This window comes from Miniopterus natalensis, chromosome 9, assembly GCF_054644295.1.
Source record: "Miniopterus natalensis isolate mMinNat1 chromosome 9, mMinNat1.hap1, whole genome shotgun sequence".
NCBI lineage: Eukaryota > Metazoa > Chordata > Mammalia > Chiroptera > Miniopteridae > Miniopterus > Miniopterus natalensis.
In genome coordinates this window covers 16,296,034-16,319,044 of record NC_142089.1, presented here as the reverse complement: position 1 = coordinate 16,319,044, position 23,011 = coordinate 16,296,034, and the positions used below count along the sequence as shown (strand labels likewise).

General features: G+C 50.1%; 1 protein-coding gene across 2 annotated transcripts in view; it reads right to left on the bottom strand.

Annotated features, from left to right (window-relative positions):
• The window catches only part of PTPRU (protein tyrosine phosphatase receptor type U), a 75,294-nt gene that overhangs the window by 45,203 nt on the left and 7,080 nt on the right, over nucleotides 1–23,011 (bottom strand). For both annotated transcript variants that reach the window (XM_087820257.1, XM_087820258.1), the window contains exons 2-7: nucleotides 14,442–14,573; nucleotides 11,375–11,646; nucleotides 10,779–10,860; nucleotides 10,559–10,674; nucleotides 10,049–10,223; nucleotides 9,113–9,406 (exon numbers count right to left, since the gene is read on the bottom strand). In XM_087820257.1, the coding sequence (XP_087676383.1) occupies nucleotides 9,113–9,406; nucleotides 10,049–10,223; nucleotides 10,559–10,674; nucleotides 10,779–10,860; nucleotides 11,375–11,646; nucleotides 14,442–14,573 (1,071 nt within the window). The remainder of the gene's footprint in view (nucleotides 1–9,112; nucleotides 9,407–10,048; nucleotides 10,224–10,558; nucleotides 10,675–10,778; nucleotides 10,861–11,374; nucleotides 11,647–14,441; nucleotides 14,574–23,011) is intronic.

The following is a 23,011-nucleotide window of genomic DNA, read 5'->3' as shown; positions in this document are numbered from 1 at the left end:
AAGTCACTGTAAAAAAAAAAAAAAAACCCAAAAAACAAAAAACACCAATGCCTCAGGAGAGACAGCTACCCCAACAAGAGAAAGGGACATGTTACAGCCTCTTGATGACTCTGTGGGGCGAAAAAGTTGTCCCCATTTTATAAATTAAAAAACTGAGGCTTCTGAAGCAAAGCCAGGATGGAACCCCAGGGGCTCAGCCCCCAGTCCTGCATCTGCATTGACCAGCTGTGTGATCTTAGGCAAATCTCTGGGCCTCAATTTCCTCACCTGTAAAATTAGGGAAGAAGCCAAGATTGCTTGTAAGGGTCCCTTTCTCTCTAGCACACTGACTCTGAAATGCAGTTCTGTTACCCTTGAGTTCTTTGAGCACCTAAGTGACCCCAGTTAGAGGATCTCAGGACACCCCTTAATGAACGGGTGAGAAGGTACTGCTGCTTGGCCTCTTAAGATGATTAAGTATGTCCCTGTCATAGTTTCTTATATGATTAATGTGCTCAGGATGTACTTTACAAAGAAGATGCAAGGGGAAACATCAGCCCAGGCTGCTCTTTACTCAGACACACGGACAGCACAGCTTTAGAGGCTGGCCCCAAGTACAGCATGATACAACTTTGTTCCCACCTGCAGCTCTCCTTTCTTCCCTGAGCCACAGGCAAATAGCACGTCTTCAGTCATATATCCAGCCGCCAAAGAGATATTTCAGCACCTGCTAGGAGCAAGGCCCACCTCTTGACTTCTTACAGTCCGGCTCCCTTCTCCCCACAAGCACGGCAGACCCATCCGACAAGGACATGAAAGGGCTGGCTCCCACCGCTCGCTGCAACCTGAGGGCTGCTGGCTGCAAGCCCACTTCCCACACTTAACGTTTTCTTTCCCGTTCCCGGCCCACAGAGATCTTCCTGATGCTTTTCTATGTGGTTTTGTTTTAACCCATCATTCTTACGTGTATGGGGTGGAGGGGGCGGACTTCTGTGTGCACTCATTCTGCCATCTTGTTTATTCCCTGACTTTCTGGCTCTGGTCCTGGCTGTCCCATGTGCACTGTCCCGAGGTGTCTATAGGAGCCAAAATACCACTGCTTTATTTGCACTAACGAGAGCAGGTCTTGGTCCCTGCAGCTCTGCTCACACCATCCGTACCTCCGGGAATACCTGCCCCACATTCCTTTCCATCCTTCCAACTCAGCCGGAGTGCTGCTTCCTTTGCCCTCCCGCAGCATTTAGAGAAGGGCATGGAACGCTAAATGTAAACTGGTGACACAGACTGGGCCGGGACTGTGACAATCAGGACAATGAGCACCCCATCCAAAAAGGGCAGCTCTGCCCAGCTCCAGGCGATGTTGCCAGGCAGGACTCCAGGCTCAGGGCTGCCAGATCCTCCCATTTTTTAAGACAGTCCAGAAATTCAGATTTTTATGTGAAACCTCCAGATTTTTAAACACTAGCAACCTGCTCAGGTTCTTTAAAACCACTTTGCAGGGCACAAAATAGCAACCTCTAACTGGGAAGATGAACCGTCCACCCTCCTACTGGGGTATCTGGTTCTCCAACAGCTGTGTTAGCCCCCACCTTCCTCGCTAGACTGAGGGGGTCTTTGAAAAGAAAGCTCACTTTTCTCTTCATCCCCCACCCTGATCAAATCTGGGCAGATCCAGAGGCTCAAGTAGTTTGTTGACTACAGACTGATATGTTGATTAAGGGGTGTGAATCCATGAGTCTCTCTGTGTTTCCAAAAACCATCTGGCACCCAGACACACACTCTTCAGCTGCCAGCACACACTGGCAAAACAGAACCTGGGGACCTCAAAGCCCTATCCATCCCTCTAAATTCCACAGGGCTGTAGGTCACTCAGAGATCAAAGGTCAAAATGCACATGAAAACAACCCTGCTAACAGTTAACATCTGTTAAATTAGTCCAAACTATGTTTATCTTAATAATGCTAATGAGAATACAATAACCCGGAGCCATTCAACTGTTTCTCATGGAAGGGACTTTGGATGGGGTGGGGTGCTCCAAACTTCAATTCCTATGTCCGCCCCTTATTAGTTCTGTGACTTCAAGCAAGTGACTCAACTCCCTTTGCAGGTGAGGCCCTTAACTGAAAAAAAATGGAGATAATAACACCTACTCTGAAGAGCAAGTGTGAGATGAGTCGAACTGCCCAGTCCATATTAATGAATTAATAAATATGTGTGCCCTAAGGTGAGATACCAGTAGCAGGATAAATTAGTACAACCATTTTTTAATGCAATATATGTTAAAGCCCTCTCTTAAACCACTCCTGTCTATTTATCCTAAAGAAAACTCGGGAAGGAAATAAAGCACTATAAGCACTAAGTGTTTCAATGTAGTATTATTTATAATAATAGGAATCTAGAAACAAATAGCCCAGTAATATGGAGATACTCCACAGGCTTCTATAGCCAATAAACATAATTATAAACAACATAACCCATGTAACAACATCAAGCAAAGTAAGTAGAAACAAATGCTTTCTACATCCCAATGACAAGGATATAAAAATGTGTGCTGTGGACATATGGGCAGAGATTTGAAGAAGGCAGAAAAACTAAAACAGCTGTTGGGCTAAGATGGTGAGATTGAGAGTGATTTTTTAAAATGCCTTCTACTGACATTATATTATTGTTTTTATGGCAAATAATATTGTGGGAGGGAAGTGTCAGGGGGATAGAGGAGATGACAACACAGCTGGCCAACAACAAAACAGTCACTGACCAAGGCGCCTAAGCGAGGAGGGGGTGGTTATGTCAGCAACTAGAAGCATGTAATTAAAAGGGGCAGGATGAGCTGTTTGGGTCCTGCCTGTCTGGTCCCTGCCCGAGTTTCCATCCTGGCCAACCTGTGTAAAGTGTTTAGCAGTGCCTGGCACAAAGTGGGCACTCAGCCCGTGATGGCAGCTGTTTTGTTGTTTGAAATGCTGGATTGAAAATCAGGGCATTCAAACTTTGGTTTGGACCCTGCTATGGACTCACTCTATAGAGTTGGACAAGTGACTAACTCTCCAAATCTCAGTTTATTCATCTGTAAAATGGGATCAACAGCTATCACCAGGAAACCTAGGTTCCTAACCCACTGTGTGATCACAGGTAAATGCCTGCCCCTCTCTGGGTTTCCGATCCCCTATCTGTACAATAAGGGGAGTGGAACAGAAATTCGTTATGGACCCCAACTCTGATTTCGCTTATTCCAAGTACCTGACCAGAACTGGCTTTGAAGAGTTTAAAACACAATAACTGTTGCCATTTATTAAGTGCTTACTGCGTGGTAGGCACTATATTCCCCTGCATCTAATACATTTATGTGCATTGAACCCAAAACACTGGAGGGCCCCAGTGTTCAGGCTTCACAAGTCCTCTCTTTTTCATCTACACTTATTTCCTAAAATCTAAGGACTAAGTCTAGGGTTCTCAACCTCAGCATTATCAACATTTTGGACTAGATCATTCTTTGTTGTGGGGGGCTGTTCGTGCATAGTAGGATGTTTAGCAGCTTCCCCTGCTTCCTCCACCCGTTGATGCCATTAGAACCCCACCCCCAGTTGTGACAGCCAGTATGTCTCCAGACACTGCAAATGTCTCCTGGGAGACAGATCACCCCTAGTTGGGAACCACCAGCATAACAGACCTCATCCAGTCTCATGGCTTTAAATACCGTCTGTACCGACAACTTTCAAATTTATGTCTGCGGCCGGAACCTCTTCCCTGAACTCCACACTCGTAGGTCCAGCTGCCTGATGGATATCTCCACTGACCGTCTAATAGGCATCTCAACATCAACAGTTCCAACACAGAACTCCTGACCTACGAACCCCCGTCACAGCTCCTCCCACAGTCTGCGCCTTCACAGGAAATGACAACTCCATCCTTCCAGCTGCTCAAGCACAACACCTTGGAGCCATCCTTGACTTCTCTATTTCCTTCCCTCTCACTGCATTCCCAATCCATCAGCAAGTGCAGTTAGCTTTACCTGCAGAGTAAGCCCAGACTCCAACCACTCTTCGCCACCTCCACACTTCCCCCCAGCTCTCAGCCTCTACCACCTCTCAGCTGGATTGCTGCAGTAGCCTCCTCTCTGGTCTCCCCTCAGGTCCCCTTGCCCTCCTAGAGTCTATTCTCCACCAAAAGGCCAGAATCATCCTTTTAAACAAAGCAGGTGAGGTCACTCCTGCTCTCCAAACCCCACAGTGGCTCCCCAGCTCACTCAGAGTGAAACGGCCACATCCCCAGTGTGGTTGTGACCTCCCCTCCTGCCATCTCCCCCTCACTCACTAGCCTGCAATTATACTGGTCTCCTCGCTGCTCCTCACACATGCCAAGCATGCTCCAGCCTATATTGAGCTTACTATTCTCGGTCAGCCTGGAATGCTCCTTCCCCCAGCAATGCCTCCAGCTTCCTGCATGGCCCAGTCCTCACCTCCTCAGGGTCTCTGCTAAAATGTCACCTTCTCAGTAAACCAGACCCTTGAGTCTTTTTAAAATAACAATCCTCCTACCTCCACACCCTCTCCCCCTCCCTAGCACTTAACATCATTTGACAAACTAGTATTTCCCTTGTTTACTCTCTTCTCGCCAGAGTGTGAGTTCCACATGCAGAACTCACATGCTAGTGGCCTTTGACTTGGTCCCAGTCCTATACCCCCAGCAGCTATAATAGTACCTGACACAATAAACATTTTTTTAATGAATCTGCATGCTCTGATGGTAAAGATTATTATTCCCATTATATAAAACAAGGGGACTAAAGTTCCAAGAGGTTAAGTAACCTGACTCAGATCCCTCAGCTAGAAAGTAGGGAACACTGGACCCACCACCCAAGGATCTCCTCAAATGTAGCATTAAACTGGATTTTAGATGGTTCCCAGATCAGCTTTTAAAAACACTTAAGAATACGAGTGGCAAAAAATAAACATCCAATCTCACTTACATGTGGAATCTAATGAACAAAATAAACACAAACAAACAAAAAAAAAGATCCAGAGACACTTGAAGCATGTAAGAGACTGACTTATTTCAGTGGGAAGGGGGGAGGTGGACGAGACTAACCAATGATCTTATATGCAGATATGCATAGCGCATGGATAGACACTTGAATGGGGAAGGCCTCGGGAGGGGGCAAGAGCTGGGTAGAGGGGGATCAATGGGGGGGAAGGGGGAGCCATCTGTAATACTTTCAACAATAAAGATAAATTAAAATAATAATAATAAATAAATAAACCTCAACTTAAACCTTGTACCTTATCCAAAAATTAACTCAAGCCAGGCCAGAGTGGCTCAGCAGTTGAGCATCGACCTATGATCCAGGAGATAGTGGTTCGATTCCCAGTCAGGGCACATGCCTGAGTTACTCGCAGGCTCCAACCCCAGTAGGGGGCATGCAGGAGGCAGCCCATCAATGACTCTCATCATTTATGTTTCTCTCTCTCCCTCTCCCTTCCTCTCTCTGAAATCAATAAAGTTTTTTTTTAAATTAACTCAAAATGGATCATGGACTTAAGTGTAAAAAAGTGAAACTATTTTACACATTTAGGAAAAACACAGGAGAAAATCTTTGAAATCTAGGATTAGGCAAGGATTTCTTAAACTTGACAACAAAAGCACAATTCATAAAAGAAAATACTTATAAATTGGCCTTCATCAAAATTAAAAATGGTTGTTCTGTGAAAGACCAAGTAAAGAGATAAAAAGACAAGTTAAAAGCTGGGAGAAAAATATTTACAAACTACATACCCACAAAAGGACTAGCATCTAGAATGTGTGAAGAACGCTCAAAACTCAACAGTCAAATATGAATAATCCAGTTAGAAAATGTACAAAGACACAAACGACTCACCAAAGAGGAATACAGATGGTAAATAGCATATGAAAAGATCTTCAACATCACTAGGCATTAAGGAAATGCAAATTAAGACCAGGATGGGATATTACTATACACCTCTCAAACTGGCTAAAATAACAAAAATTATGACACCACCAAATGTTGGCAAGGATGCAAAAGACCGGATCACTCATACATTGCTGGTGAAACTGTAAAAAATATACCCACTCTGGCAATTTTGGATAAACTAAGTATGCTCTTACCATATGACCCATCAGCTGCACCCTTGGGCATTTATCTCAGAAACATTAAAGTTTATGTTCATGAAAAACCTATACACAAATGTTCATAGCAGCTTTACTTGTAACAGTCAAAAAGTGGTACCAGTCCAGATGTCCTTCAAGAGGTGAAAAACTAACAAACTATAGCATACCCATACCACAGAATACTGCTCAGCAACAAAAGGAATGAACTATTGATATACACAACTTGGGTGAATCTCCAGGGAATTGTGCTGAGCAAAAAGCCCAAACTCAGTGCCAAGACAATTCAATGGGAAAAGAATAGTCTTTTCGATAAATAGTGCTGGGACAACTGGACATCCACATGCAAAAGAGTGAGGCCGGACCCTTAATTCACACCATATACAAAAATTAACTCAAAGTGGATCAAGGGCCTAAATGTGAGAGCTAAAACTATAAAACTCTTAGAAAAAAATAGGGGTAAATCTTCATGACTTTGAGTTAGGCAATAGTTTGGGGGGTTTTTTTAGATAGGACATCAAAAGCACAAACGACAAAAGAAAAAATACATAAACTGCGCTTCATCAGGATTTAAAACTTTTTTGCTTCAAAGGACATCATCAAGAAAATTAAGACACCCGCAAAATGGAAGAAAATGTTTGCAAATGCATCTGATAAAGGTCTAGTATCTAGAATATATGAAGAACGCCTACAAATCAATAACAAGAAAAAAAAACTTAAAAATGGGTAAAGGATCTGAATAAACATTTCTACGGAGAAGGCACACCAATGGCCAATAAGCACATGAAAAAAATGTTCGATATCATTAACCATCAAGGAAATGCAAATCAAAATGACAATGAGATACTTCACACCCACTAGGAGGGTTATAATAAGAAGACAGATAATAACAAGTGTTGACAAGAATATAGAGAAATTGGAACCCTCATACACTACTGATGGGAACGTAAAACAGCAGTTCCTCAAAAGTTAAACATAGTTACCATATGATATATATGCTATATAACCAGAAGTGAAAACACATGCCCACGCAAAACCCTGTACATGAATATTCACAGCAATACTGTTTATCATAGCTAAAATGTATAAACAACCCAAATGTCCATCAACTGATGAATGGGTAAATTGTGGTACTTGTCCATACAACAGAATATTATTCAGCATTAAGAAGGAAAAAAGTACTAATAAATGCCGCAACATGGATAAACCTTAAAAACATTATCCTAGATGAAAGAAGCCAGTCACAAAAACACTATATATTGTGAGATTTCATTTCTATGAAATGTCCACAAAGAGGTTAATCTATAGAGACAAAGTAAATTAGTGTTTGCCTAGTGCTGGAGGTGTTGGGAAGAAATGAGGGGTGGACTGCTAAAGGGTACAAGGTTTCCTTTGGAGCGATGAAAATGTGCTAAAATGGTTGTGGTGACGGTTGCACAGCTCTGAATATACTAAAAACCACTGAACTGTACATTCTGATGAGTGAATTGTATGAGATGTGAATTATATCTCAATAAAAATGGTACCAAATTTAAAAATCAATTCCAAAAGGTTATGCACTGTATGACTTCATGATTTATATAACATCTGAAATGACAAAATCTTAGAAATGAAGGACAGATTAGTGCTTATCAGGGGTTGGAGAGGAGGAAGGAATGGAGGTAAGTGTGAATATAAAAAACCAACATCAAGGCCGGGCCAGCGTGATTCAGCGGTTGAGCATCAACCTATGATCCAGGAGTTCGGAGTTCGATTCCCAGTCAGGGCACATCCCTAGGTTACAGGCTCGATCCCCAGAAAGGGGCATGCAGGCGGCAGCCCATCAATGGTTCTCTCATCACTGATATTTCTCTCTCTCCCTCTCCCTTCCTCTTTCTGAAATCAATAACGACATTTTTTTTAATTTATATAATAAATAACTAAATAAATCAACCTCAAGGATTCTTAAGTTGATTGAACTGTCAGTATCTTGACTGTGGTGGTAAATACACAAACCTACACATGTGATAAAGCTGAATAGAACTAAACATACACACAAATGACAACAAGTGAAACTGGAGAAGTCTGAATAAGATCTGTGGATTGTATCAATGTCAATATCTTGACTGTGATATTATACTACAGTTTTGCAAAATGTTACCATTGCAGAAAATGGGTAGAGTGTATAGGGAATTCTCTCTGTATTTTTTTCTTACAACTGCATATAAACCTACAATTATTGCAATAAAAAATCCAATTTAAAAAAAAAAAAAAAGCTTAAATCACAGAGTGAGAAAATTGTTCTGTTCTCAATTTCTCTTCGGATTAAAAAAAGTCTCCTCTGGTGCAGGCGTGCCATCACTCCCAACAGACGCTATACCCTTTCAACGTGGAAAAGCAGACCTCAGGCTCAAACGCACAGACAAGAGAATCCAGCTACAACTTAATAACACACTTTCATTTGATGGCGTTTAGTTGTTTATTGTATCTAGATAACATAATGTAGAATTATGAACACAGATTCTGGAGCCAGCCAGTCAAGGGTTCCAATGTCAGCTCTGCCACTTTACTAGCTGTGTGACTTTGGGCCAGTAATTTATCTCTTTGTACCTCAGTCACTTCATCTATAAAATGGGTAAGACAAGAGTTATGGCTATATTATGGCTATTATGAACAGTATTGCTATGAATATTCGTGTACAGGTTTTTGCGTGTTGTTGTGAGTTTTATATCCATGAGAGAGAGAGAGAGAGACAGAGACAGAGACAGAGACAGAGACAGAGACAGGGAGACGGGGGGGGGGGAGAGAGAGAGAGAATGAGGGAGAGAACATATGTATGTGTCTGGCACAAAATGTTAGCTATTATTATTATCTTTACCATAACAAGGTCTGAGGAAAAGTCGTGTTTTAGAAAGTTTTAGAAGCACAGATGCAGAGCACACTGCCTCTCTGAATGTGCCACTTCCCCCCTTGGATGCCCGGAGCCCACGGACCGAGGTGTCCCGGGGAAGGAGTGCGGCGGCGAGGAACCCACCTGCGCACTTGGTGCGGCTGACGAGGGGCGGCCCCGGGCGGCCAGTGCCACCGTCACCCGGGCGTGTGAGCAGCACGCTGATCTCATACTCGGTGTCGGGGTCCAAGTGCCACAGCTTGTAGGTCTGCAGGTTGACAGCGTGCACCTCCGCCCACGGGCCACGCGACATGCGGTACTCAATCTCCTTGCGCACGATCGGCCCGTCGCCAATGATGGAGTTGGTGTTGAGCTGGATGATGAGGTAGGTGGGGCCTGCGCGCAGCAGCTGCGGGGGCGCGATGGGAGTGGGGGGCTCTGCGAGGACGCGGGGTAGAGGCGGAGCCAACGGGTGCTGCTGTGAGGCCCTGGGCCCCCGCTCCGCATCCCATCACACCCTAATCGCCAAGAGCCCTCGCCCTCCTCCCCTGTAGTCCCCAGGTCCTCAACCAGAACACTTCTCCCGCCCCCATTAAATGCCCAGGCCCTAGGGGCGCCCCACTCCAAGGCTAACCGGTCCTCACCTCCCAGCCCACATCTCCCTCACTCCCCTGGGAATCCCCAAGTCCTCCAGGGGGTAATCGCAGGCCAACTCGGGTCAACCCCGGGTTCCTACAGCCTGGACATCACCTCGCGGGGCTCACACCTTGACCCTGCCTGCCCCCCACCCCCACCCCCACCCCACCCCCAACCCCAACCCCCCACCCCACCCCCAACCCCAACCCCCAACCCCACCCCCACCCCCCAATCCCCCCACCCCACCCACCCCACCCCCAACCCCCAACCCCCCCACCCCCAGCAGGCGGGTCTCTCCGTCGGACTCCGCCCCCTGGATCAGACCCCTCCTCTGGAGAGACGCTGCGCCCTCCGCAGGCGCGTTTCCCAGTCAGGGCCGGTGCGGGAAGGACCCGGCTCCCGCGCCCCGTCGGCCCCGCCCTCCGCCGGGTCGCGCGCACTGACCCTTGACTATGAGCTCCGCGAAGTTGGAGACGCCGGCGCCGCGGGGCGCCTGGGACACACAGCGGTACAGGTCCTGCTCCTCGCGGCCCACCGCGGCCAGCGGGAAGGTGGCCAGGAAGCGACGGTGGCTGATGTGCCGCACGCCGGCCGCGGGCACCAGCGCCCCGCTCTGCCGCTACTCGAGGAGAAGGGAGACAGGATCAGGGGCGCCGGGAAGAGAGCGCCCCAGTCTCGCTCCACCCCGGGCGAAGGGAGCAGTGTAACTGTCCTGGCCCCATTTAGCCATCCCTACTCCCCTGGGAACACACGGGGTTCCTGGACCCGGCTCTGCCACAGGAAGGTGCGGAGCTGATTAAAGTAAGGGAGTCGCTCTGCCTCGGATGGAGAGTGTGGTTGGGGGATCCTGGAGCCGCGCTCTGTCCTGGGGGGATGGAGGCACCCCAGAGGGCAGAGCAGGACCGGGGCCCCGTAGAAGCCCCCAACTTTGGCCAAGGTCCCCGCCCTCCTCACCTGCAGGAGGAAATGTTCCGCCTCCGCCGCTCTGCCCGCCGCCATGCACTGGAACGAGGCGTTCTGGCCCGCGTTGACCTCCACGTCGCCCAGGCGGGAGAAGTGCGGGGCCTTTGCTGCGGGAATGTAGCCGCGGCGTGAGCTGGGCCTGCGCCCCCTGCAGGCAGGAGCCTTGCCCGCCCACACCCCTCACCTTGCACCCCAGTGGGCTGGGACTCACCGCAGGGGTAGCTGAGGAGCAGGATGTCGTCTAGGCCCATGTAGCCCCTGCGGTCTGGGGAGATGAGGGCCTCAAACAGCACCTGGGGGAGGCGGGAGGGTCCCTGTCATACTGACATTCCTCCAGCCCTGCCTGGGAGGTGTCCACAAGAGCCCCCTTTCAGCTCTGCTCCAGCCCCATCCTCAAACCAGGAGAGGTCAGCCCAGCTCACAATGACCCTCCCAACCAAGCCAGATAGTTGTGGGAGGGGGTGTAAGCACGCAGAGCTAACAAGGTCAAGGCCAGAGGGTCCATCCCAACGCTGGACTGTTACCTTCAAGTAGCAAAACTCTTCCCAGCCAGACAGGGACTCCAGGTCAGCACAGTTCCAACTTACCCTTGACCCTGGCTCTGATGCTGAACCCAGACTGAACCAGTCACTGAATATTGACCCAATATTGACCACAGACTGGCCCCTGACCTTGACCACACATCGACTCCTGCTGCTGAACACAAACTAATTCCACCCTCAGCCACTTGCTTACTCTGGCCACAAGCTGACACCCCTCTGCCCCAGCCCTCAAGCATAAGCTGACCACAGACTGAACTCAGCCCACCTGATATTCATTGGGCCAGAAGGTGCTGACAGCCATCTCAGCCTGGTGCCACTGACGGCCATGGGATCCAGTCATATTCCAGACAGCGCTGCCTAGGGGACCTCCATTGACCCGCACGTAGATGCCCAGTGTGCCTGGGCTGTGCCCATCCCGGCTGTACAGGAAGTAGCTGAACTGCACACAGTGGGTGTCATTCTCACTCAGGCTCTGGAAAATGACATGGGCCCGCTGGCCTGGGGCATGCTGGGAAGCATTGACCATCAAGTAGGAACCTGGAAAGAGAGGAGGAAGAGTCAGGAGCTGAGGAGACGTTGGGGGAGGACCAGGGTCATGTGGGCACAGAGGAGAGGGCAGAAACAAAGGGCTCCAGGCATTTGGACCCACCATGAGACCCGGGTTCTGAGTTCTGGTCCCAGCTCTGATTCACTGGGTAAGTCCCTTCACTTCCCTACATCTGTCTCCCAAAGGAGAGAGTTGGAGCAGCAAAAAACGAGTCTGACTTTATGAAAGCCCTTTCTTGTTTCTCACCACCTATGATCACAATCCAGGCTCATGCTGATCCAAGGCTTTCCCCAGTTCTGAGCTGTCCTTGGAGGCAGGGGCTATGTCACTCATCTCAGCAGTCAAGAGTCTAGCACAACAAGCTCTCAGAGGCCACCTCTTCTGAAGTCCTCCCCCCCCCCCCCAATCCCTCTATGGGCTTCTATCCTGGCCCTTAGATCATTAATAAAGGTGTGTTTGTTTCCCACCAGCCTGTGATGCCTCGGGGCTCCACTGTGTCCCCAGCACAGGCTCTGAACCCAAGCCAACTGAATGTATAGAATAGACTGAATGAAAGGACTCTAACTTCCCTTCCAGCCCCCACCTCCTCAGTCTACACTTCTCTTGATTTCCAACCTGGAGAAAGGCAGCCCTCCCTGCTCCTTCCCCAGAGATCCAGGCTGTGTGCTGGCCTGGGGGTGGGGTGAGGGAGTGGGCTGGACTCCTCAGAACCTGGCTGAGGGATTATGGCTTCCCTTCTGTGGGGAGAAGGCCCCAGCAGCTGCCAAGGGGGTGCCCACAGCCACCCAGCGCTGCCTCCTCCTGGGCTTGGCTGCCAGCCAACACAAGCTCATTCAGTTCCCAGCTCTGGGAAGACACTCCAGGGACTCCGAGGAGGGGATCTCATTCATCTCTGTGAGCCAAAAGTCTGTGAAGGCTGCTCCTGGTTCAGTCCTGGTGGGGTAGTAAACAAAACCCCAGGTCCCCATCCCCACTCAGGAAGGGGCAGATCCCAGCCCCCAACAGTCTGTCTTGGCCCATTCCCCAGTTCTCCTTTCTCCCTGTGAGCAGCTGTGTGTCTTTCTCCCCCTTTCAATCTGATACTTTGTTCTTGCCTCTTCCTTCTGCTCCCTCTGCCTCTCTCTTTTTCCCCAGGTTTTTCTCACTCTGTACCCCCCACCCCCTTCAGTCCCGTGGCTCTCCCTTCTCTCTCCTGCCCTCTGTCACTGAGTGTGAATCCCCCTCCTTCCTTCTCTCTCCACCCCCAACACCCTCCCCTAAAAGGAGAGCACCAAGAAAGCAGAGACTGTGCCTATCTTGCTGGCCACTGCATCCCTGGGATCCAGCACAAGGCCCATGTTATTTGCAAATTTCTTTCTCCTTTTACTGGATATGCCTCTGCTTGTGTGTGTGAGAGAGAGAGGCAGAGCCCATACAGGGTGGTGGGGACTGTTAGAGGTGAATTCAAATCACCTCGTACCTGAGTGCCAACCGTGTACCAGACTGAGACTGGGCCCTGGGGATACAGAGACAGCCTACACAGTGTCCTACCATGGGGACACCTTGATAGATGGCTGTCCCACAAATCAGGCCTTGATACTTGGTAGTACTAAGGTCAAACTAGGAGCTGAGAGCCCTGCAAAGGCAGAGATGAAAGCCCCAGGAAGGCACAGAAGGGGGAGGCAGGGAAGCCTCCAGGAGGCAGTCAGTGATAGGAGATGAGTATATAGAGTCTGCCCATGCAAGGTCATCCAGGGCCTCTCCTGCTGGCTTCAACTCCCGGTCCCACCACGGAGAATCTTTGCTACCCTTCCCCTCACCCTTGACAGCAATTGCAATCCTGGCCTTGCTGAGAGCTAAGCAGCTAGACCCTGGCCCACTACTGTGATAAGACAAAGAGGAAGGGATCTGTAGGCTGTCCAATTCTGAGGTTCCCTCAGCAAGCCCATGTGGTTCTCACACTATGCTATCTCCTCCTATCCAGGCTTTATTGATAATAAAGTTAATAATTTGGCTTCTGTCTTATCCTTTTCTTAACTCCCAGTTGATTCTGCACAGAGTGAAGAGGGGTGCTAGTAATTGGGCCCCCTCAAATACCTCCAGCAATAGCAACTAAACATTAATTGAACCCCTACATGCCACCCCATGTTATATACTTTATAGGCATTATCTAATAACCCCTATGAAATAAATTATTCTCCCCATTTTACACTGAAGAAAATGGAAGCTCAAAGAAGTTAAGTGACTTGCCCAGGGTCACACAGCTGATAAAGTGGCAATGCCAGGATTTGAAGCCCAGTCTTCATGATTCTGGAACCAGTCCTCTAGGGCCGTCGTCAGAGTAGGAAGCCAGTACTAGAATCCATGTAATTGGCCTCCTGACTCCCAGTCCAGGGCTTGTAATGCCAAAAGTGCCCCATCCTGAAATAGGGGCAAGGCATTGTGGAAGTTGAGAAGGATCTGGGACTTGCAGGAAAAAGGGGGCAGAGGAAGGGAGGTTTTATACACATCCAGCCCCCAATGTTACTGCTCTTTCAGCATCTTCAAGTCCTGGGAGACCAGGATTCAGAGGCTCTCAGTGAGAAGATAAGGTATTTGATTGCTTGAACCTGCACCCATTTTACAGGGAAAACTACCTGATGTACACAGTTAGGCACTGTCCTTCACAGTGTCATATATGTCATTACAGATGCCAAAGCAGATGAGGCCCAGAGAGGTTAAGTAATGTACCCAAGGTCACATAGCAGAGGAGTAGAATGTCCTTAGAAAGAGACAAATGGGGAATGGTGACTGAGAGTAGACTCACCATGGGGCAGGTCCGCAGGAGCCCGGGTACCAGGCTGGATCCGCACCTGCTCCCACTGGAAGTCATCGTACTGGGCCTGGCTGTACTCACAGGGCACTGCTGAGTCACTTGCCTCCTCAAAGGTGCAGCCAGCTGTGAGAACAGGGGCTGGTTAGCCAAGGCTAAGGCAGGGCTGCTGGCCAGGAGGGCTCCTAGGCTACCTTCAGGTGCCTCCACACTGTCCCCTCCTACCCAGGTCCACCCACTCCCCTCCCTCTACCCAGGCCCTCCCCTCACTGCTCCCTCCAACAAAACTCTCCCTCCTCCACCCTCTCCCTCTACCAAGGCCCTCTTTTCATTGCCTCCTCCAATACCAGACCTCGAGACACTGCCCACTCCCCCAGGACTCCCCAGGACCGCCGCCCCCCACTGTTCAACCACCCATCGAAGAACTTCCTCAACAAAAACTGTCACTACTATATCATTAGAGCCTCACAACAACTCATGAGATCAGGACTAAAATTATCCCCATTTTACAGATGAGGAAACTGAGGCCCAAAGAGGCAGAATGACTTTCTTAAGGTCACACAGCTGGTTAGTGGCAGAGGTAAGGTTTGAACCGAGATCTTCCAACTGCTAGTCAGGATCCCACCACCTGCCCCTCTATCTTCACATAGAGGACAAACAGTGGGCCCTGGACTGGCAGGGTCATGAATGGCCTAAGCCAGCCCTAGCAACAGATCATCTCAGGCTTACGACAAGCCCTGACCAGTGCTAAACACTTTGGGTGCAGACTCGCATTTAGGCCTTGCCTTCTGAACAGGTACCACTGTTATTCCTGCTTGACAGATGAACTTGAGAGATTCAGTCATTGCCCAGTCACCCAACTTAAGTCTCTGCCTGCAGGAATGTGACATGTAAAGGCACAGTCATGTGTGGATTGGGCACACACATGAGTAGAGGAAGCAAATCATGATTTGGAACAAATATTTACAGTTTCAATGAAAAGAGGAGGAAGGAAGAGGGGATTGAAATAGATGTGAGGCCTTTGGTTGGTAATGAGGCCCATAAATCTTAGCAAGCTCATCAAAGCCCTAAGTTGGGCGCCTAATAAAAATGCCACTGGTTCAGAAAGTAACTGTACACTGGTCCCCGCACTCCCGAACCTCAGTGTTTGGAATCCCATGAGGGGTAGTCTGAAGCATCTGAGACCTGCAAAACACCTGAGCAAGTGGCGAGGAAGCAGGCAGAAATCGTGTTGGCACTGTCCTGGGTGCCTGCATTTGACAGACAAGGTGACTGAGGCTCAGAGGGTAAAAGGTTCGTCCACAGCGTAACTCGGTAGATAAGTGAGTGCCTTTGGTATCAGACAGACTCAGGAGTGAATCTTGACTCTGCAGTTTGCCAACCCTTTTGTCTGTGGGCAAGTCACTTCTCCTTTCTGAGCCTTAGTTTCCCCATCCACACATGGACTGTTGAGGATTCAATGTGGGCCCACTTAGCACATTGGAGCCTCATGGAGGCTCAGGAAACAGCAGCTCCTCTCACACCCCACGTGAGCCCGCATGAGTAGCAAGCTGGATTGGAACCCATCTCGGTCAGCTGCCAAAGTCCACATCTGCCTCCAGAAAAGCCTGCACTATGAAAAGGGGCAAACCCGAGCTGCTTCCCAGGCTCAAGAAGAGGAGGGAAGAGAAATAGTAATTGAGGAGTGAGTGCCACGTGCCAGGAACAGTGGTGACTTTGCACATGCAGCCAGTGACTTCGCTTTAGGAAGCCCTCATTTCACCTGCAGCAGGGACTTCTCTAGGTTGTTATGAGGATCACATAAAGTAGCATATGGAAACACACCCAGCACAGCCAGGCGCACAGGGGCTCGCCATTGTTGGGGGTTTTCCTTTCCTCTTCTTGGACCCTATCATAGTGTAAAATGATGAGAAGTGGGCATGAGGCTGGCAGCAAGTGGATGCGAGGAAATAACAGAAGCCTCTCCCCAGAGCTGGGGCAATACCTGGGCTGAGCATTTTGTCCCTTTGTGTAAAATCCCTGGTCAGTATCCTGGCCTGTGGCCCGTGGGAGGTGGGTTTTAATCCCATCAGTGCCGAGAAGTTCTTAGCTTTCCAGCTAGAAAATGATCCACAGAACAGAGAGAGGACATGGCCAGCAGAGATGGTCAGGAAGGACTTCCTGGAGGAAGGGACAAGTGGCTTCATTCAGCCTGAGCTGAGTCTGCTCCTGAGGGTCTTAACCAAAGCCTCCATGAGGCAGAGGGATTGCCATAAAGGGAAGGCAGGATTTAGAGCCCCAGCTAGGGCTCAGGCCCTTCCTGTTCCTTCCCAAGTAACAAGGCAACTGCCCCAGATGTCTCGCCCACAGCCCTGGGACAAGCCTGAAGTGCCAGCTCCTTCCTTCATGAACTGCCAGGACTCCCAAACTGACAGACCTGGTTGGAGAGACCTCCAGACTATCGGACCTTAACCAGAGTAGCCCCCAGACTGACTGACCCAGGTCAGTGACTCCACACAGACCTGAACCAGAGTGTCCCCACTGTCATCCAGATAGCTATCAGGCCATCTGACTTCAGCCAGAATGACCACCAGACTAACTGACTGACCTTTGACCTCTGCCAAATAACTCCTATAACTGACCAGAGCCAAGGTGACCTCCTCAGCTGACTGACTCCATCCAGAGTGCCCCCTGAGGCAGAATGACTTCCTCTCCCTGGTCCATGCCCATCCCCAGTCCTGTATCTCTGGGCCAGGCCCATTCCAGCCACAGCCCTTAGCAGGTAATATCTCTGGGGCCAGGCTCCCCAAGGAGAACCCCACCCCCACCTCCTTCCCAGCTCATCTTGGGATGGGAACAATCTGCCCTTCTGGACCCTGGGAAAAACCCCATCACCTCCAGTCTGAATGGCTCAGGAGCCAAGAGCCCCAAAGCCAAGTTCCAGCTCCTGCTAGAGACCCAACTCCTGCTAGGGGCCACTAGCCCAGGAGAAAAAACTAGATCAAACTTTGGTTTCAGAGCAAGAATGGTAGCCAGAAATCCCTCTCAGCTCCATCAACACAGATGTGGACACAGACATGTACACACATGTCAACATTACCACAAGGGGGCTGCCACTTACCACCATGACCACCTATGCTGGTGAACCCTCACAGTAACTCAGAAGGTAAGTATATTATTATTCCTATTTACAGATGGAAACTGGGGCACTGAGAGATGACGTGGCTTGCCCAAGGCCACACCTTAAGTCCCAGAAGCTGGGTCTGAAGCCACCTATCTTATTGAAGGTGAGGCACAAACAAAGTCAGGCCCTGAATATCACCACCACATGTGTTAGTTCAGTGCCATTCGCTGGACATTTCTTAACCGACACAGCAAAGCAGGTCCCAGGCTGGTGCTATTAGAGGCACAAGGATGTTAAGACTGCCCTACCCTCAGACCTCCCAGTATGAGTAGGGGGTGAGGGACAAATGACAACTAATAGGCCATGGGGGCATCCAAAAGAAGTGCAGAGGAAAGGTTCCTGGAGGCAGGTACACCTGAACAGAGCCTGGAAAGATGGGTGTCACTCTGGCCAGTAGAGATGGGTGGGAGGGCATCTAAGGCAGTGGGCCCAGCAGTGGCAAAGGCAGGCAGGAAGTAAACACACAGTTCTTCAGAGCACAGAAAGGAGCCAAGATTGCCTGAAGTAATGAGAGATGAGACTGGAGGGAGGGGGTTAAAGCTACATCAAGGAGGCCTTGAGTGCCACAGTGAAAAGTTTGGCCTCCTTTTGAGTTGGGAAGCCACAGTGGGTGTTTGAGCAGGAGAGCACCTGGATTCCAATGAGACAAGTGATATACTCTACAAGCCATGAGGAGGGCAGGTGGCTTCTCTAGAGGGCACTACAGGATCAGGAGTGGGACAAGCCACCAAGGGGTTGGGAGTCAAATGTCAGGGACTAGTGAGAAAAGGGGCCTCAAGTCTCCAATCTCTTGCTCAGAGAGATGCACAACACACACACACACACAGCCCCACACTCAAATGTTCACATATACATACACACCCCCACCCTCAAATGTTCACACACACATACATATACCCACACACTCAAATGTTCACACACACACAGCCCCACACTCAGATGCTCACACACATTCTCAAATGTTCACACACACACAGCCCCACACTCAAATGTTCACACACACACAGCCACACACTCAAATGTTCACACACACAGCCACACACTCAAATGTTCACACACACACAGCCCCACACTCAAATGTTCACACACACACACAATGTTCATGCACACACTCCCTTACCCCAGCCTAGGGACACAGTCTCAACTGGCCTAGGGACAGGAAGAAAACCAGGCCCCTCCCTGGGTACGGCGTCTCTGCCAGGACCTCCCTGAGAGGGTGGGCTTAATCAAAGCAGGACCACCAGGAGCTCCCCCAACCCCAGCTCAAACTGGCCCAGCTACATTCCTCAGCTAATCTCCCCAATCTGGCAGGCGGTTGCCTGAGCAACCGTCAGCCACAATTTGGGAAGGCAAGAGGATGGTTTATCCACATCCGGCTGGGCTCTAGATGGGGTGACATGAGGGGCAAAGCAACCTCTGCAGGAGGAGCCAGAGTGTGGGAGGGGGTCTCCCTGGTGTGAGGGTCTCCACCACTCCATTGCATGTGTTTCCATATGCTGTGTGTGTGTGTGTGTGTGTGTGTGTGTGTGTGTGTGTGTGTGTGTACACACATGGCTGTGAGACTGACAGCCTGGTACTGACTTATAAGTACTCAAGTGGAGGCAGAAGACCTGGATCTCACTGCTGCTGAGCCTCTAACACCCTGTGTGTCCATGGGCAGGTGGCTTACCCTCTCTGAATCCCTGCTTTCTCACTTATGAAATGCAAATGGGGAACCAGGTGACCATGGATTCCACCTCCAGAATTCTGATTCCATTTGTGTGAGTATGCATGTGAGCACAAATTACTTGAGGGCAGAGATTGATACTATGAGGGAAAGGGGAAAGCAAGCATGGGTATCTCGAAGTGCGGTCCCCGGGCAGTGTGCTGTGAAGCTGTGGGTGTGCAGGAGCTGTGGGTGTGGGTGTACATTTCTATGCAGAGGTACAGGAGCATATTCAGTGATAAGCGTGTGCCTAAGGGGAGGGGAGTTACATGGTGGGGTGGAGGGGAGTTGTGCATGTACATGTGTGTGCATGTGAGCTTGACCACAAGCATGTGAGCACCAGACTTTCCTCCTCACCAGACAGGGGACGGTGCTCTGTGCCAACTGTGGCTGCACTAGTGTTTTCTAAAGACCCAGGTAAACAGAGTTTGTATGCAGTGAGATTTCTGTTCCTTTTAGTTTGTCAACAGAACATCCAGTTCCCAAGGGTGGCCCAAGAGAAATGAAACTTCTCCCAAGATTACAAATTTAAAGGCTGAGGTCACACCCAACCGCCAGCACAGCCCCAGCCCAGGCCTGGGGAACCCAAATAATTGTACAACCCCAATGACAACACAGGTCTATTTCATCATCCGAAGGCACACCCCTATTCTAGGTAGCCCAGACCAACCCTGGACACCAACAATGGCCTCACCTCTGGACATTCTTGCCCAGCCCAGCCCTACCCCAGGCTCTTTACCCCAACTGCACCTCCATCTCAGGCCCATCTAACCCCTACCGCCTCCCTTCCTGAGGTTAAGGACTGTCTCTTATACCTTTGAAGACCATCCCCAAGCCCTGTGTAGAATAGATGGCTAGATTTATGATTCCAGAAAGTCTGACCCCAACCAACCCCACTCAGGCTCAAAGACCATGACTCCAGCCCAGAGACCTGACCCAGCCCACCTCACTGTTCTCCTTGTCCAGATCAGCACATCCAGAACTCAGCCAGGCCTCTCTGGAGCTGCTCTCCAGAGCCCTGAATAATTGATGAGCAATTAATTAAGGGCAGGGCTGGCAGCAATATGTCCACTTTCTAATTATACCGGCTTCAGTGCAGTAGCAGCCAGGAGGATCACCCAGGGCTGACCACAGGGAGAGTAAGCTGAGCTGGTCCCCCCACAGCAGCCAACGCAGAGGCCAGCAATCAGCGATACAACATCCTCCGTCTCCACTGAGTATAGAAGGAAGCCAACTAGAGCAAGGGAAGCAGGCCAGGCCCACTCCCCATCTCCCTGATCGATATGTAGCCCAAATCCCAAGGTTAACAGGGCTGCCATATTGGCAGTGTAAGGGAGAGACACAGGATGGGGCAGGACTCCACAGAGAGGCAAAGGGCTGAATGGAGGACTGTGCTGCGTAGATGCACAGTGGGCAAAGGGTACACAGACCCCTGCAGAGCACACCCCTGCATCATATAAACCCACAGTGCAGAGCAGAGAAGCACAGGGCTGTGCACAGACCATGTAGTGCTGAGATCTATACTTTCTAACAGTCCGGCAGAGGGAGAGGGCTATGTAGCGCCACAGTGTGGTGTGCTGAGGGTGCGAGGCAGCAGCTCCGCACTGTGCAGAGGCGAAACGCAGTTACATGAACGCAGTGGAGCAGAGCACACAGCATGCAGGGCCCAGTACAGACACCTGAAACAGCAAGGCCCAACTGGTCAGTGCCATGATGCAACGTAGAGATGCCACATCCATCATGGACATGACCCAGAACTTCACGGAGGCACAGCGCACCAGCGCAGTGTGACGGGTGTATGAGGAATGCCCAAGTGCTAAGTTCAAGCCTTACTAATTCTTCCCTCCAGACTCGAGCACAGGGCCAGGCACACAGTTGGCATTCCTTGAGTCCTCACAGAAAGAATGTGTGCAGTATAGGCCTGCAGAACAGCACAGAAATACAGGGAAGAGAAGGGTGGGTGCAGTGCAGAAGGAACTGCTGGGTGTGGAGTGCAGGCTCAGCACCGTCCCAAGGAGCAGAGTAGGTAGAGACACGAGAGCAGGAGTAGAAAGCGCCACCAGCATGGAGTTCAGTGAAGGTGCATGTGGAACAGTGAACTCAGTGCAGGGCTCTGGACCCAGTAGAGTGCATGTGACCCAACAATGAGCAGACACAGTGCAGGGTAGAGTCTGGGAGGTAACCCTGGCAGTGCACACATGCAGAGCTGGGTACTGTGCAAAGTGCTGCCCATGAAAACCCAGGCCAGTCTCCAAGCCCAACAAGGAGGCCCTAAGTTACACTATAAGTACAGGCCCCCTGAGCAGTGTGCAAGGACGTGCATGCAGGGATGGCATCCCACGCAAAGATGTTGTTCAACTGGAACTGCCAGCAGGAACCTGGGAAAGGCCACCAGCGGACGCCTGAGCAGTCATACTGCAAAAGGGAAGCATTACAGAGGCAGTGGTGCAGTGACAAGGGCTGGGCCAGGAGCAGGCACACATCCAGTGCAGCTCAGTGCAGAGATGCCATGTGATGCAAAGATGCAGTGCTGTGGTGGCATGCCATCTGTTGGCACAGCACAGTGGTGCATAGCTAGGAGCTATGTCCAAATCCTAGGAGAGTCCACAAGCCCAATGCAACAATGCATTGGAGAGTAACATAGCACAGAAGACAGTTGCAAAGACACAAATGGCGGTACAACTGCAGGGTGGAAGTGCAGTACCATGGGACAGTGCAAAGCGGAGCCTACAGACACACAGCCAGTGCAGCGCAGAATCCTGGCCGGGTCGCGCCATGTAGGGCTGAGATGCAGGGCGCTGTGGCCCAGTCCTGAGGAGCTGGATCTGTGAACTCCAGACAGCACACACTCAGAGCAGTCTAGAGCCATGACACAGCACAGTTATTAGTGTGAGGCAAAATGTGGCACACTGCAAGTGTGGGGAGGGTTGCACATGCTTCCCTGTGACGCCCTGGAGAGCAGGGAGCCCAAAGCCCTGGAAAACCCTGTGCCCGAAGCTCCGTCAGGCTGAACTGGCTACCCCATGGGTTAGGAGCTGAGGCATCCTCTGCCCCATCCCCCAACCCCCAACACCTTCCACTCCAGTGACTCTCCAAGGGCACTGGACTAAACCACTGCTGCCCACAGGACGGGCAGCCAGAACTGAGCACATTGTCCAGGTACTTATCTCTGAGCAGGGCCCCAATGCACTGGCAGGCAAACAATGAATTCAGATTCTGCTAAAAAGCTTTTGGACAATTAAATCACATCCCCTGGCCCCCAGCCCAGGGCAGAGCAGTGTAGGGCTGAGCAGGGGAGAGGCAGAGAGGGAGACATATCGGATTAGGCCTGGTACAGGGTGGGCAGCAAGTGGGATAAACAGCGAGGTGGAAGTGAGAGGCAAGCCAGACCCAACCAATCTGACTGGTCACTCTTGCCCTTTCCACCACATTACCCCTCCCAGGCCTGGACTTCATCAGAAGCCAAGAACACACCCTTAATAACAGCTAACACTTACACAGTACTTACTATGGGCCACGACCTGTTCTAAACTATATACATATGTATACAAAATACACCCTCACGGCAACCCCATGCAGTGTATTCTATCATTACCCCATCTCACGGATGAGAACACTAAAGCCCAGAGAGGTCAAGTAACTTGTGCAAGTGTTAAACAGCTATCAGAGATAAGATTAGAGCCCAGATGATCTGGC